Here is a 16,690-nt window from a genome sequence, read left to right on the forward strand (position 1 = left end):
ATTTACTGCCTTGTTCATAAAAGAAGGATTAATGCAGAGGGACACCCTGTCCCTCTGGGGAAAAAAAAGGAGGAATGGTCATAACGGCCTGAAGCTCAGAAACTCTCTGAGCAGAAGTAAAAGCCAGCAACAAGACAGTCTCCCAGGTACAATGTTGCAAAGGAGCAGAATCTACAGGCTCAAAAGGAGCCCGAATCAATTTTTCCAAAACACAATTAAGGTCCGAAGGAGGAGGAACAGATTTCCTTGGAGGACAAAGATGCAGGACACCTTTAAGTAATTGTTTGATCTCAAATGAGAGCCAAGGTAGGAATCAAGGGCAGACAACCATAAATGGCTGACAAATGGCCCTTCACAAAGAAATAGTCCTAGCCAGACTGGAACAACTCACACAAATAGCAAAGGACTAAAGAGACCTCCACTGAAAAAGGGTCCTAGTTATGAGCATGGCATCAGACTGAAAATCTTTTCCATTTAGACATATAACATTTCCTGGTTGATGGTTTCCTTGCCTCCTGTAAAACCCTGAGTGTGTCATCAGAAAAAAGATCAAAACCCTGTCATCCACAGTGTCAGCTGAAGAGTGCACAAGTCAGGATAGATGAGAAAAACATTGTCCTGTGTGAGGAGGTCCAAATGATGAGGTAACTTATGGTGACTTCCTCTGGCCAGATGCATTAAGATAGGGAACAAGTGCTATCTTGGCCAAAAGGGAATCACTAGCAAGATTTTTGGAGAGTCCAGCTGAATCGTCTGCAGGACTCTTCGAAGTAGAGGAAGAAGACAGAAAGTTTAAAGAAACATTCCCTTACAAGAAAAAGAAAAGGCATCTATTTTACACTCCAGATGGCATGGCACACTGGAACAGAAGACAGGGAGCTGCCTGTTCAGAGGGAAGGCAAAAAGATCTACCTGAGGAATACTCCACCTATGAATAATGTCCAGAAACACAGCTCCATTCGTGAGCCTGTGTTTTTGACCAGCTCAAAGAGTCTGTCACTAGACTGTGCTCCAAAAGGAATGTATACTGCCTGAACAGTTAAGTGATGATGGAGAGCCACCTCCCAGGCCTGAACTGCCATCTTGCAGAGGAGGTAACATTTTGTGCCTCCCTGCTTGTTGACATACCACATCACTGTAGTGTTGTCTGTGTACACTTTCAAGGGGCCTGGAAAAAACATGGGGTGAAAAGCTTGAATGGCCAGAATGAAAGCTCTCATCTCTTTGATGTTGAAATGGTCCGACTTCTGATTGGGGGGGTGCAGAGCCCTGAACTTTTAGGTGACCACATAAAGCCCCCCACCTCATGTCTGAGGCATCGGTCAACAGTTCTTGAGAAGGGAATGGAAACTGAAATGGGAGGCTATGTTGACTCCACCCTCAAATTACTTTTTTAAATAAGGATGGAGATGTACACTGAAATCCAGAAGATGGCAATGCTGCAACCAAACCAACATGAGGTAAATTGAAGTTTCTGCATATGCAGTCTGGCAAGAGGAAGCACCGGAATAGAAGAGGCCATGAATTCTAGGCCCCGAAGAAACTCTCTGGCTGGAATGGCAGTCAGAGGAAGAAGAGACTAAAAGAAGGCTGTCAATGACAAAATGTTTGGAGGTGGAAGACAGGCCAACATTAGTACTGTCTGTATCCTGCAAACCAGATACACATGATCCTGAGAAGGACTCAGGATGGACTTTCAGATGTTCACAGCGAACCCCAGATTTTGGAGAAAAGAGAAGTTGAACTCCACATCCTGTAACAGGTGACTAGAAGAAGGTGCCTGAAGCAAAAGATTGTCTAGATAAGGAAAAATCTAAATGACTTGGAGCCTGGAAAAAGCAATTACAGGAGCTAGACATTTTGTGAATACTTTTGGAGCAGAAGAGAGGCCAAAGGGCAAAGCAGAGAACTAAAAATAAGAGGAAGAATCAGAGAAATGTAAAAACTTCCTGAAAAGAAGGTGAACAGGAATATGAAGGTAAACATCCTTCATATCCAAAGACACCAGAAAAGCCTGGGGTAGAAAAAGAGGAAACAGGGTTTTAAAAGTAAGCATTCAAAAAGAGGGGACCTTGAGAAAGGTGTTGAGCAAGGAGAGATCCAGAACAGGTCTCCAAGTGCCCTCCTTTCAAGGAGCCAGGAACATCCTAGAATAAAAACCCTTTCCACTTGGGAAGGGGGAACAGGCCGAATGGATCCTTGGTTCACCAGGGACCCTAAGACCTTTGGGAAATGAGGAAGTTGCTCTACAGGAGGTTGAGGAATCTCTGAAAATGGAGGGAGAGACTTCCATACCATGGAGTAACACTGATGGTTGATAGAAAGAACCCAAGAGTCTGAAGTGATGAGAAGCCAGTTTTGTAAGACAAAGGAACCTGGTCTAAGAGACTCTGTATGTGCTTGTGCATGTATGTGGGTGAGGGAATGTTAAAGAGAAGCAGGTTTATCAGATAAAGGAGGCTTTTGGGCTACAGAAATCTGAGAAGTATTAGAACAGAAGGTTTGCCTACCACCCTTCCTGCCCTTGGAGGCCTGGCGGGGACACCTGTTGACAAAAGCAGATCTAGAAGGATTATTCCTCCAGAACTTTTGGAGACAAAATTATGTTTAAGGTCCTGCAAGGCTTTTTCTTTCTCTTTAAGAGACTTAACAGGTCAACAGCAGCAGTACCAAAAAGATGTTTATTATCCAAAGGAGCAACCATCAACTTGGTCTTAATGTCCTCAGGCAGAGACTGGAGACAAAGCCAAGAATAACTCCACATGACAGATCCAAAAGCCACAGCCAAAGAATAGGCATCAGCAGCATCACAGCTACACTTGATAGGGGTGCAAGCCACTTGAGAAGTAGAACCCAAAATACATAAGGCAGAATATTTGTCTTCAGAATTAGGGAGGTCAGAAATAATCTGAAAAGCCTGAGCAATCAAGGCCGGACCATATCTGTTCATGTGGGTCTGGTAATTAATAGCACTAAAGGTGAAAGTAAATGGGATGTAAACCTTCTTACCAATTCCCTCCATTGTCCAACTATCCTTAACAGAAGGCAAAAGTTTGGAAGAGGGCAAGAGCTTGGAAAGTTTGTCAGAAGAGACACAACAACATGATCAGGAGAAGGACACACACAAAAATTGACAATCCTCAGGGACCTTATAGAATTTATCAGGTTTCTTAGGAGCAGGAAGCTGAGAATCAGCAGACTTGGAAGCAGTGATGAAAGTGTCTAACAAGGCAGCCAACATAGGAGGAACTGGGGAGGGTTTAGTAGTATCCACCCGAAGCAACTCATAATACCTCCTCTGAATATCACACTTGAGAAGAATCCCATTTAAAGTATTCCACCACCTTAGCAATCCCCAAAGGAGAATTCCTCAAAAGGAGACTCAAGGCTAATAGATCATTCCTCATCAGAACCATAAGCCAAAGGCAAAGGCATCTGTGAAGAATAGGACAAAGATTTTTCCTGAAGTGCGGTCGATGTTTAGGTGTTCAGTGAAATCGCATTTCGGCGAACTAATATAGACCCTCAGATGGGATTGCAGCAGAGGAATCCAAAGTAGATGCCAGACAACCTACAGAGCTATTACCCATTTCTATATGGCTGCCTGATGGAGGCTGGACAGCTACAGGATCTGGACGAGACTTTTTGGCCTTCTTACCTAGCAGGAGTATCTCAGGGTTAATGGATTCTGCCATGCTACTCTGGGCTAAATGTTTAAGCCACTGGTTTTCAAGATAAATGGCCAGGAAAAGAAACAGCCTCTTAGTGTCTTAGGCACAAACACCTAACACAAACTACAAGAGGTATGGTCGTGGGAAGCACTCAAACAAAACAGATACTGTTTGTGACAATCTTTATTTGGAATCTACCTCCCACACTGATATTTTTCCTTCCGAGATGACATGAACTCTAGGTAAGAAAAATAAAATGCAGGACCAAGGAAAGAAAAAACAACCCCAACGGGGCACTTATCTGACAGTTAGGTATTCAGTACAGCAACAAGGCATTCAGACTGACTAGCAATAATAGAGTTCAGACTGATGGCAAAGAAGTCCTATGTAACTGAGTCAGTGCATCACTTTTATGCCCTATGTCTTGTAAGGGGAAAACATGTGTGACATACGGTGCATACAAGATCATAAGGCTTTGGTGTACTGGACGAATGTCGGACTGTCCTAGGCAGGAGATCCATATACTAAAGAATACTGCAACAGTGATACAGAAGGACATTCACAGTTGCTCTGCAATGGATGGGTTTCTGAAGAAATTTTATTATGAGGGGAGTAGGTGAATATGGAGACAGGAAATCTGGGAGCCAAGTACACAGAAGAGTGTCCCTTGGTGACTGTCTAAAAGGGGGGACCATGGTATAAAAACTGACGTACATTGTACCAAAAAGGGTGGCAAACAGATCACAGTAAGGGGTGTCCCAGCACTGGAAGATCTGGGTTGCTACTTCAGGATTCATTCCTCTAGCCATTTGCTAAAATGTTTGACTTTCCAAGGATGTGTGTTGTTGTCAGAAACCACTGAGAAGAGATTGCCTATTGCCTCACTCTCATAGCTTCCTGACAAAGAGGATAAGACCAAGTTCTTCCCTACTTGTATCGATACCAAACCACAGACATATTGTCCGTTTGGACTGAGATTGCACCCTTGGAGAGAAGGTCCTGAAAGGCCTGCAACACAAACAGGACTGATCTCATCTCCAAGACATTGATGTGAAGGTTGGCAACGAAAGTCCACCAGGTCCCCTGAACAGTCTTTCCTTCAAAATGCCTCATCTCACCCCAGAAGGGAGGCATCCATAGTGACCGTGGTCTGAGGATGGAGAAGAACAAAAGGTTTCCTGGTGCAGACAAGGGGAGACTCCAACCATCATCTGATCTGAGCCCAACAAATGTTTGACATTACACTGGGAAAGTTCATGCAATGAGTTATGTAAGACCACTGAGTTAACATCCACTGCAGTATCCTCATATGGCACCTCGCCAGGGGCACCAGGCAAATCAGTGTCATCATGTAACCCAACAGCATCAGGAGCATGGAGGCCAGAAGTTTGTGGAAGCGAAGGAGATGAATTACCTCTGCATGAAGAGAGTTCACCCTGTGTACTGGAAGTCTTGCTGTCTGAGACACAGTACCCAAATGGTATCCTATGAACTCTCAACACCTGAACTGGCTGTAAACTGCATTTCTCATAGTTTACAATGATTTCTAGGGCAGGAACAGTTGGAGTAAGGAGTCCAAAGTCTTAACCAATAATGCACTCTTGGAGGTGGTGAGGAACCAAATGTCCAAATATGGAAAGACCTGGAACCCCTGCAGCCTGAGCCAGGCTGGTATGACTGCCATGTACTTGGTAAATACCCGGGGAGCAATGATGAGATCAAAGGGCAGTGCTCTGAACTGATAATGATCAACTCCCAGCTGAAAGCACAGATATCACCTGGACTACCTTGCAATCTTTATATGATGGTAAGTGTCCCTGACGTCGATCAAGCACATCCAGCCAATCTTCCTCAAAAGAGGCAGAATGGACTGTACTGTGACAATCTGGAACTTAGTTTGCTTCACATAACAGTTCAGTTTGCTTAGATCCAAAACTGGTCAAAGGTCCTTGTTCTTCTTTGGCACCAAAAAGAATCTCGAACTGACCCCAGATCCTTCCTCGTCTAGTGGGACCTTTTGGAAGACTCGACTTGTCAGAAGCTTTTGAATCTCAGTTGATGCATCTCTTCTCTGACAGGGTGGTACACCTAGGACTGACTTGGTATTTTTTCTGGATGGAAATAAAAATGGAATTGAATAGCCTCTGGATAAGACTCTCAACATTCATGCATCTCAGGTGATGGCCTGTCAAGCTTTTGGGTGGACAACTAAGAGACCCCAAATGCCTCCAGAGCAGGATAGTCAGCTAACCCTTCAAGCATGCTAAAAGGGGCTCCCAGAAAAGTGTCTTTGGAAGCCCTGGTTCTGTGGACCACCTCTGCTACGTGGGGAGCATCCGTTCTGCACCCCCCCCCCCACCATGAGGGGTACCCTCACCCAGGAAGTCCTGAAAAGACTGCTGCACTTTCTGGAAAAAGAGATACTTGTGACCGTCTGGTTCCTAGAGGAGGACCACTGAGGGGTAGCAAAGTACAATCCACTGGCAGACAGCATGTTCCTGTCCTGCTCGCTCTTGGTTAACGTGTCCTTGACCTTTGGGCCAAAAGCAGAGGAACTGTTGAATGGGGTGTTGACAAATGGTGCCTTAAATCAGTCTGCAAAATTACATAATCTCATCCAACGGTGCTGGCGCATGGCAATACCAGTGACAGCAGCTTGAGATGTGTCTTCAGCCTCATTGGTGAGCAGGTGCATAGACACATTGTAAATAGGTTGCACAGTTGGCAACTGCATCTCCACAGTCTTTAGAGTCTCTGGCATCTGCTGTGTCTTCACTACATAACCATGACACATTTCTGAGACAATATCATGTTGAAGTCTTCTTGTCAAGTGAGCTAAATAATTTATATATAATAATGTTCTCAGTGCAAAAGTCACTAATGCATAGGTGAGCTTCTCTAAGTGATCCAGCACCCTATACTCCTTGTTTGGGGGATGAAATGAAGATCTCCAAACTGTACTTTCTGTTGGCTCCTGCCACCACAATGGCATCAACAGTGGGACCATTACACCAAAATTGCCAGTCCTTAGAGGAAGCCAAGATCTTATTTGGTTTCCTAGGGATAGTTTTCAACATATCCAGTTCCCTTCAAGCCCTCTGGAACACCAGGTCGATAAACTCGTCTGCAGTGGAGCCACCCAGGAAGTGGATGGGTGCATACCAAAGGCCTTCAAAAATACTGATTCTTCTGGAGAGGGGGTGTGAGCAGTCCCATCCCCCATGCTACTGAAGGGCCTCCATAAGATCACAAAAAAGAGGCATCCTCATGGGAAGACATTCGGAAACCACCTCCTTCCTCAAGGTCAGCATCTTCCATGAGGGATTCCTCAGTGAAATCCAGGTGCTTTCTCTTGCACCGATACTTATCATGATTCTTCAGAACTGGAGAATCCACTGGAGAGTTGGAAGAGGCAGGAGGCCCTGGATTCAGGGTGGTTTGGAGACCTGGAGGAGTGGGTTGTCCCAGAGCTTCTCAATATGTCTGCAGGTCCACACAAAGACAGGGGAGGATTACCAGTTGTTGCTTCATCTCCAGCCAGGAGAAAATAATTTCCATGGTGTTGAAGGAAGTGGTCAATGCTGGCCACCTGCAGCTGACACCCATGGATCAGAAGTATCCACAGAGCCACCCTACTCTTTTGCTAACTCAACATGTCCTGAAGCTGAGACCAAAGCAGAGCTGCTGAATGCCAAGGCTCTAAGAGGGAAGAAAGACTCTGAAACCCTAAGAGTTGATCCTGACCTCACATCCCCAACCTTGAACCCTTGGCTCTGAGGCATGCTGAGCTCTGATACCATCAGGGTCGAGAAAGCCAAGGCAGGAGTCAGGGCTTGTAGTGGCCAAATTTTCAAACCCAACCTGGCTGGAGGCAAGACATCTGCAACCCCTGCAGCCAAAGGGCCACAGGGAAGAAAAAACACCTGATAGACCTGACCACTCAAGTACTGGAACCAAGGCAATGGGAATAAGGCCTAGCTGAATCTGCAAAAAAGATTACATCAGTTGCTCAAAATGCAAGGGTCTAATACTCCTGACTGAATGGGCAAACTGAGTAGAAAAGGCTGCTGATGAGGGCTTGGAAGCTCACTGTCCAGCAGCTGGATGTGACGATCAAATCCAAATCGGAGAGCCTTGATCTGAAGTGGAGGAGAAAGGACTCTGGTAAAAACTCCCTAGGAGCAACAGTAGAAAAAGGGGAATGGACCCTATCTGAACTTCCTCCTTTACCTAAGATGAGGCTGGGAACACTCAACAATGCGTACACAATTTCTCCAAAGTCGACACCATGGAAGATCAGCTCCAACAGGAAGGAACTGACCCTGGCACCAAAGCAGTCATAGCAACCAAAGGTTGGAGAATACCTGGATCCAGCTAATCAGAAATAGGGCAGCTGCTTGTTTACGGTCTCCCTTGTCCTTATCCTGCATCTGGGGGTCCTTAGAAATTTCCATACTCTGACTCTCTCATCCATGTCAGGTTTCTTTGCAGAAGTAAAAGTGGAAGTAGCAGGATCTCTGGAAGGCAACAAGCCCCTTCAAACCAACTTGGCCTGGTGCAAATTCAGAGCTTGGGTACCAAAGTATGCACAAACAGAGCACTTGGTGTCCAAGTGCAAGACACTGATGCAATAAATGCACTGATCATGTGCATTCAGTGATGGCAATTTGTGGCCGCATGCCATACATTTTTTAATCTCTTCTCCTCTTCCATGGTGAAGGAGAAACACACCACCTAAAAGTAGCCAAGATAAAAAAAAAAAATTAAAAAAAAAATGCAAAAAACCAAACTACACACCTAAACTCTAACTATCTAGCCTACCATATAACACAAACTAAGACAAAGTTTTACATATATACATATATATATATATATATATATATATATATATATATATATATATATATATTTAGCAGATGAAAAAAATGCAAGAATGCCACAGACCTAGAAACACTACCAAATAAAAACAACACCTACAAACTAAACCTTCTTCTTTCGGCTTTTCTCAGTTAGGGGTCGCCACAGCGAATCACCTGTCCGCTTATGATTGGCAGTAGAGTTTTTACAGTGTCGAGTTGCCAGCCCGGCACCCAACCTTCCACCGAAGGCACACACACACACACACACACACACACACACACACACACACACACACACACACACACACACACACACACACACACACACGCCTAGTGCCAATTTAGAGTGTCCAATCCACCTACAGCATGTCTTTGGGATGTGGGAGGAAACCGGAGAACCCAGAGAAAACCCACGTGACCACAGGGAGGACATGCAGACTCCACACAGAAGACACCACAGCCGAGGATCTAACCAGAGAACCTCTTGCTGTGAGGCGACCTAACCCTAACTAATCTATTCAAAAAGCCTACAAAGGATAGAGGAAGGGAAAATTATAAGCTGTGTACTCACCATAACTAGGCATCTGTGTTGTCCATTTTCAATCCTCCCCGCTTATGTATTACGGATTGGATCCTCAGATCAGACTCAGGTGCATACTTCACAGACTTCAGCCTCGAGCTCCTTTTTCTACCATAATGCCCTACTCCATCCCTATTGCATCAGATCGAGTTTGCTGCTCCATTTCCCAATAATACAAGATAAAAGATATAGCCAGATAGAAAAAGGGCTCAAACCTGGAACTATAGGTTCCAAACACAGTTTGAACAAAATGAAAACGCCAGCACCAGTGATGAGCTGAGAGAGCTTTATTGAAACTGAGAACTAGACCGGTTTCAGCACATAGCTTTCATCAGTAGAACCACGTGTTTTCATTTTGTTCATACTAGCTTGGTTGCCCTGCATCAGCCGTACTTGCTAGCTCCTTTTTGCTAACCTATCCAAACACAGTTTGACAGGTCCTGCCAGAAGAAGAATGGATGGAGGATGGATGGGAGGGGAGTTGACAAGGAATGAAAATGGATAACTATTGCCTCAGATCTTGTATGCCACCATCGTGGTCAGATGCAGGTTTCACTCTTGAGAAATTCTAGAGTAGTTACTTCCTAAAACCTTAAAAAGCTTAAAAAACGTTCTAAATTTACAATAACTTTACATTTTTTTCTTTTAATCCACCCTCGTAGATTTTGCTGGTGCTAGGGATATTTTTCTTTATCCTTTTTCTCTACTATTCTTAGTTGTTCTTTTAGTACCATTGTTGGTATTTTCTCTGTATCCTAGATAGGTATTTTTATATTAACCATTGTTGGCAATAACTGTGTTTCTTTCTAACTATATTAAAAAAGCCTTGTCTTTATATTGTATAGTGTTTTCTCTTGGTGTACTTTTTCCAATGTCTGAGAAACCGACAGGTTTTAAGAAATGCACTTCTTGTGGGCATAACATCCCTAGTTCACATGTCCAAACAAAGCTTTTTGTTTTGGATCTAAGCAAATTAAATCAGTTTGTATAGAAAGCAAAGTTCCGAATGGTCACAATTCAGTCCATTCTGCCCTTTCTGCATAAGAACGACTGGATGTGCTCTGTAGATCTTCAGGATGCATACTGTCACATAAAAATAGACAAATGACCTAAAAGAGATCGCCACTTTCAGCTGGGAGCCAATTATTACAAATTCAAGAGCTCTGCCCTTTGACTCACCACAGCCCCTAGGGTGTTTACCAAATGCATGGCAGTAGTGGCAGCTCACTTGAGACTGCATGGATTCCAGGTGTTTCCATAGCTGGATGACTGGCTCCTCACCATCCCCTCCAAGCATCAACTACAACATGCTACAGACTATTTACAATGCCATATGCAATGCCATAGGCATCTATATACATCTTGCCATAGCAAAACTTGCCCCAACTCAGAGCCTGAAATTCATCGGGACAGTTTTAAACACAACTACTCAGGTGGCATCTTTACCTCTCCACCACATTATCTCTATCAAAAATCAAGTACAGGCTATCCTTTTTCATCTTTCTCCTCCAGCAAGATTAATGCTTCAAGCACATGGGTCCATGTCAGCTGCCATAATGCCTCTCCCTCTTGCGCTCTTCTTTATGGGAATTCTCCAATGGACTTCAGCTGCACAATGGTGCATTCTACATCAACCCCTGTATTTTCAAGTAAAGCTCACCCCAATTTGCAAATGACACATTCATTGGTGGATTCAGTCCAGTGATCATACTCTAGGCAAACCCTTTGTTCTTCCGCACCCAGTAACCACAGTGAACATGGACACTTCCCACTTGGGGTGGGGGCATTTTTTGGGAAGAATGGTCCAAGGCATGTAGTCTCCCCAAGAGACCAAATTGCATATCAGTGTCCTACAGATGAATGCAGTCCTCCTAGCATTGCAAGCATTTCAAGATGGTCTTCCCCTGGAACTACTGAGCTCAAATTGACAACATATCTGTAGTCTGGTACATCAGCAAGCGAGGAGGAACTTGATGTTATCCCCTGTGCAGAGAGGCCATGAGGGTGTAGAAATGGGCAATCTCAAAAGACTGCTTTCTTACTGCAATGCACATCCCTGGAAAAAACAAGGTGTTGGCGGACAAACTGAGCAGATCCATTCTGATGCCTTATGAGTGGTCTCTCAATCAGTCAGTAACAAATATGATCTTCAGGCTTTAGGGCCAACCTTGCTGTGATCTTTTTGCCACCCCTCTCAATAACAAATGCAGCAAATACTTTGCTCTGATCCCCTTTCAGGGGGAATCACCGAGGGGAGTCACCGAGTGATGCTTTGCTTCACTCTTGGCCCTCATGTCTCCTTTATGCTTGACCTCCTTTTCCCCTAATTCCAAAGTTCTTACAGAAAGCAAGCAGGCTGAAGAGCTCAGTAATCCTCATTGCCCCCTTTTGGTATCGATAGGTGTGCCCCCCCCCCTTTCTATGATCTCATCTCCGTTATCCTCCATGGATACTGAAGCCTACTCAGGATTTCCTTTCTCACCCATCAGAGATTTAGCACCCCAATTTTCATGCCCTCAGGTTGACCAACCGTGGTTCCTCCACTTCCAGTTAGACAATCCAGGCTTTCTTCCCTAGTTTGTGACATTATTTTGGCTTCTCAAAAGCATTGTACCAAAAAGTCTACAAAAGCAAATAGAAAAATGTTTCTATTTGGACTTCTGACATCAACCCCTTCGCTGTGTCACCTTCTGATATTCTTTGTTTTCTGACAACTCTTTTTAAAGAGGGGGCCAGTTTCTCTGCAATTAAACTTCAGTTGGCAGCAATCTGTAATTTCCATACAGGAAATAACTCCTTCTCCTTTGCTTCCTCCAGACTGTGCAAAGCTTTTATGAAAGGCATTTTTTTCCACTGAGACCTCCTATAAAGGATCCTTCACCACTTTGGGATCTTACTTTGGTGCTTCAAGGTTTAATCTAAAAACCCTTTGAACCATCAGACAAATGTGATCTAAAATTTCTATCATGGAAGAGGGTCTTCTTGGTAGTTATAACTTCAGCAAAAAGAATCTCTGAACTCCAAGATCTCTCAGCAAAACCCCTTTACATATTTTTTTTTCATAAAGATAAGGGTTCTCTGCGGACTAACCCTTCTTTTTTTACCTAAAGTGGCTTCTGAAAATAACATCAACCAATCCATTAATTTACCTGTCTTTTTTTCCAAATTTTTCCAATAAAGCAGTGTACATACTACAGCTCTGTGATGTTCACAGACAACTACGTTTTTACCTTCACAGAACAAAACAGTTTAGAAAGTCAGATCAGCTTTTTGTATCCTTTTCCTCAAATCGCCTAGGTCAAATAGTTTTACAAATTACCCTAGATAAATGGATTACAGACTGTTATCTCACTCATTTACTCTAAAAAAGGTATGACCTTACCAAGACCCCCTGAGCTCATTCAACTAGATCCACGGCTACTTCACTGACTTTTTGGTCAAAGGAGTCTATTGATGACAATTGTGCAACAGCTACATGGTCTAAGACTCAAACATTTGTTTCACATTACAGACTGGACATCAAATCCAGAAGCAGAGCCTCCTTTGGGTCAGCAGTACTCCGAAATATCCTTCCATGAGGGCCACCCAAGATCAACATAAGTGGACAGTCTGTCCCATAAGTGAGGAAGAATGAAAAGGACAACATCAGATTTATAAGTTATGTACTCACCATAACTAGGCATCTGTGTTGTCCATTTTCATTCTTTGTCATCTCTCCTCATATCCATCCTCCATCCATTTTTCTTCTGGAAGGACCTGTTAGACTGTGTTTGAAACCTACAGTTCCAGGTTTGAGCCCTTTTTCTATCTGGCTATATATTTTATCTTCTATTATTGGGAACTAGAGCAGCAAACTCAATATGATGCAATAGGGATAGAGTAGGTCATTATGGGTAGAGGGAGAATCTTGAGAGTTGGAATTGAAGTTTGATGTATGCAGCCGAATTGGATCTGTAACCCATAAGTGAGGAAGAATGAAAAGGACAACATCAGATCAAACAGGATAAGCAGAATACAAAAAGTGGTGATCCTGTGACAGAGCTTGCAAACACTTTGCAGTCCCTGGAGGTACCAAAAGAGATATCAGGTAGATAGGTGAGAGAACAAGGAGTTATGTATACAGGAGGTGGCCCTCCAAAGTTGAAGTCTTTTGTAATGGATGGACTGAGATCCAAGTCGGATCCAATAACCCACAGGTTGAAGCCAGTTGGAAAAGACAACATCAGAGCCATGCTTTTTTCTATAAATCAAATCTCATGAAATTCTGCAGTCCATCTTGTTAAAATGGTCACAAGTGCTCCACTGTATCTCCATACCTGTAGGTCTTCATTTTAAAAAGTTTGGTATTTTATGTTAAAAGTTTTTTGGGGCAATATGGAGTGTTAATTGTGGGTGTTTTACTTTTTACTTACAACTGCCAGGGAACTGCTGTATTTGGAATGTTACATGAAAATTCACAATTGTTACTGACTTTTTCTGTCTGACCAAAATGTTTCAAAACATCACTTTTAGTTGCAAAAACAAGTACTGAAGTAGAGCTAATGCTACAACATTACTATATGTTATGATTATAACTTATTTGTCCCTGAGAAATACGTATGTTGTGAGCCAAATCTAATTTAAGCTTACAGGCTGTAAGACTACAATAGTTTGAAAGTCAAAGTATGGGTTGTGTTTTCATTTCTCTCATAAAACACCACAGAAAAACAGTTTCAACTTCTTTCAGACAAAGACTGACATCCTTCAAGAATAACCCCTTTCGGACGTGGTATACTTCATCAAACTGAAACTATGAGGCAGAAAGCACTTGACCTTCAAAGTCATGGCTTAAGTAAGGGAGGGACTGATCAAGACCAATACACTAGAGGCAGAAATCAACACAGTACAGCTTGTGCAAAAAGAAAGAGATAACATGAGCTAAAGACCAGAATGAAAATTCAAAGCACTCTTTCTTTGTCTATTATCTTTTTCTTTAGCCCCATCTATCTTTTTCAATCATCACTGTCCCTCCCATTGAACTCCAAAAGACCAACAGTCTGTTCTGTCTGCTCTGCTGGGAATTTCTTTTGCATTTTTTGCCTCTTTCTTGGCAAAAAAAAAATCGCTGGTGCCTTCTTCCACTGGTTTCTGAAAGTTTCTTTGAACTGTGACAGAACTTGCTCTGACAGTGATATAAAGTCCAAAAAAAGACATTAAGGTGAGATATGGAAGTTAAGAGTCGTTTGTTTCTTGATCATTCATTGCTGTTTCTCAGAAACTAATCTATCGACTAGAAGACTAGAAACACAACTGAGCTTAGTCCTTGCTGGCAGGGAAAAAAGTGGAAAGAAATCAAGGGAACTTCTCCTATGTTTGGGAATTGGCACATAGGTAAGTTGATCCTAACACTAGATGGCTGTCTGCACACTATTGCAACAGCACCTCCAAATATAATTAGCTTTAACTATCCATTTCCATATATTTTAAAAGAAGTTATCTGCAGTGCAATTTAATCTCATCTCATTCAAGCAGCACTGGAATGCATTATTTTCCCACAATAAACTATTTAATTTCTGCTACATGAAAAAAACATCCCATAGCAGTGTTTCTTAGATAACACAACTCAAATGTAGAACTGCAAATGCATCAAAAATCATAACGTATTATCTTTAGATCAAGTATTACATTAAAATTCACTGCAGACTAAACCACTGTCTGTGACTAATGACTCACCTTCTTATTTTACTGAGGGTTAACTTGATATGTGGAAACTTTTCCTTAAATGTTTCATTCATATCTTTCTTGAGGTCTGATGGCTTTACATATTCAATCACTGTTGTCTGGAAAGAAGTAAATATAAACTGTAATTTTTTGAATTAAACATACAAATGTACAATGCATTGTTAAAAACAGATGCAAACAGTGGCTAAAACCTTTTTTTTCTTAATTTTGCATACTCACCATAACAGCAGATGCCTCGGTATGGGTCACCGTTGACAATTCCTTATTCATGGAAATTAACCTCAGGCAGACATCTGTCATCTGGTCTGACTTCCACAGCTTTAGGGATGACTCAATGTTCTGCTGGACTTAGACATGTGACAATGTACCACAAATACGGACAGCAGCTTCCAGCACCATTTTCAGTTGTTTTTTTTTTTTTTTTAGCAGGATGGGCCCTGTCTTTAAGGGCAAATCATGCTCCCTTGTCCCCAGCACATAAATTCCCTAGGACCAACAGCCATCTACTATTTTACCTCCACGGCTTCAGAACTCATATGCCTAAAACACTGTTGGAAGTCCACAGACAGATGGTCCCTGAGAAGAATAATGGAGTAATAACCATTTTCATTAGTACCAAACAACTTATTCATATTCTCATCTTTTAAGGGCAGAGAAGAGAAGACTCCTGACTTGGGGGGGGGGGGGACTGATACTATTGCAGTGACCCTATAAGGAACAGAGTACACCAGTGTGACTACACTTCCCATAACAACAGATGTCTGACTAGTAGAGCTGCTGCTGTAGAAATTATCACTTACCCATGAGAAGCATGCTAATGAATTATGTTGCTCCAATGGTAAGGATGTGATCACACTATACCTCGCAGGATAAGTAAGCTAACCTTGCTCTGCTTCTAGACTGAACGGTTAATTATTAGTCCCTGTAAAAGATCTGCACTGTAATCCAGGTGGCAGCATCACTCTTACTCTGAAATTACACATTCTTAAAGAAGGCAGCTGTAGTGGCTGCTGCCAGAGTACTATGGGCACTCACAGGCCCATCTTCCTCCAGGTATTCTCCATTGTTCTTATAGCAACAAGTAATTTATTTACTTTTTTGGCATTTGTTTACCGGGAAAGTCTGACTGGGTCATGACATACCCATTTTCAGCAGAGGCCCAGAAGAAAAGCTCCAGATACATATGGTTAACAGAATGAAATATCGGAGTCAGATGTAGTGACCGTAGGCTATGAAACAATGATAAGTCTCAGCAAACTTGCAGGTGTAGGGCTCTGTGAAACAGCTCCGTCAATAGTGGGGTCAGATGCAGGCTCTGATTTATGAAGGAAGATAATGACTGAGTGTAAGAAGAGACAATACTCTAATTTAGTTTGCTAACCATTTAGATACTGTCTGCCTTCAGACTGGCCTACCCTGTTTACCTGATAAGGAATATACAAACAACTGTTAAGAATATACCTCTCAAATGTGCAGATTGTTGAAGAATGTCCAGATTTTTGCCTCATATTTTTGGTCTGTTCCTCATAAAATTTGTAGTTTTCTGTCAAACACTAAGGATTGAAATCACTAAATAATGATACATACTTGAGTTTCAGATTTCATATCCTCCAGAAAATACTTGTTAACATAAATCCTGTTATTCTAGCAACTTTCTAAGTTTGTAAGAGCAATAAATAAAATATGTCGCTATTTTTAGGCCTTTGTCCCCTATTATTTTAGGCTTTGTTCAGATATCTTGTACTAAGAGGTTGAGAGATATGGTTAAGAATGCCTGAACTCTTTGTGTTTTGTTAGGCAATACCAACGTTATCTGTATATGTCCAGAAGGTACATTATCAAGTCATCCTTGTTTTGTG

At 42.5% G+C, this 16,690-nt stretch overlaps 1 protein-coding gene across 1 annotated transcript in view; it reads right to left on the minus strand.

The window, feature by feature from the left end:
• The window catches only part of CABLES1 (Cdk5 and Abl enzyme substrate 1), a 1,875,674-nt gene that overhangs the window by 436,996 nt on the left and 1,421,988 nt on the right, over positions 1-16,690 (minus strand). The window contains exon 8 of the mRNA XM_044065364.1: positions 14,823-14,929. Coding sequence (XP_043921299.1) covers positions 14,823-14,929 — 107 coding nt within the window. The remainder of the gene's footprint in view (positions 1-14,822; positions 14,930-16,690) is intronic.

The sequence above is a fragment of the Protopterus annectens genome, chromosome 3.part0, assembly GCF_019279795.1.
Source record: "Protopterus annectens isolate FY-2018-M chromosome 3.part0, PAN1.0, whole genome shotgun sequence".
NCBI lineage: Eukaryota > Metazoa > Chordata > Ceratodontiformes > Protopteridae > Protopterus > Protopterus annectens.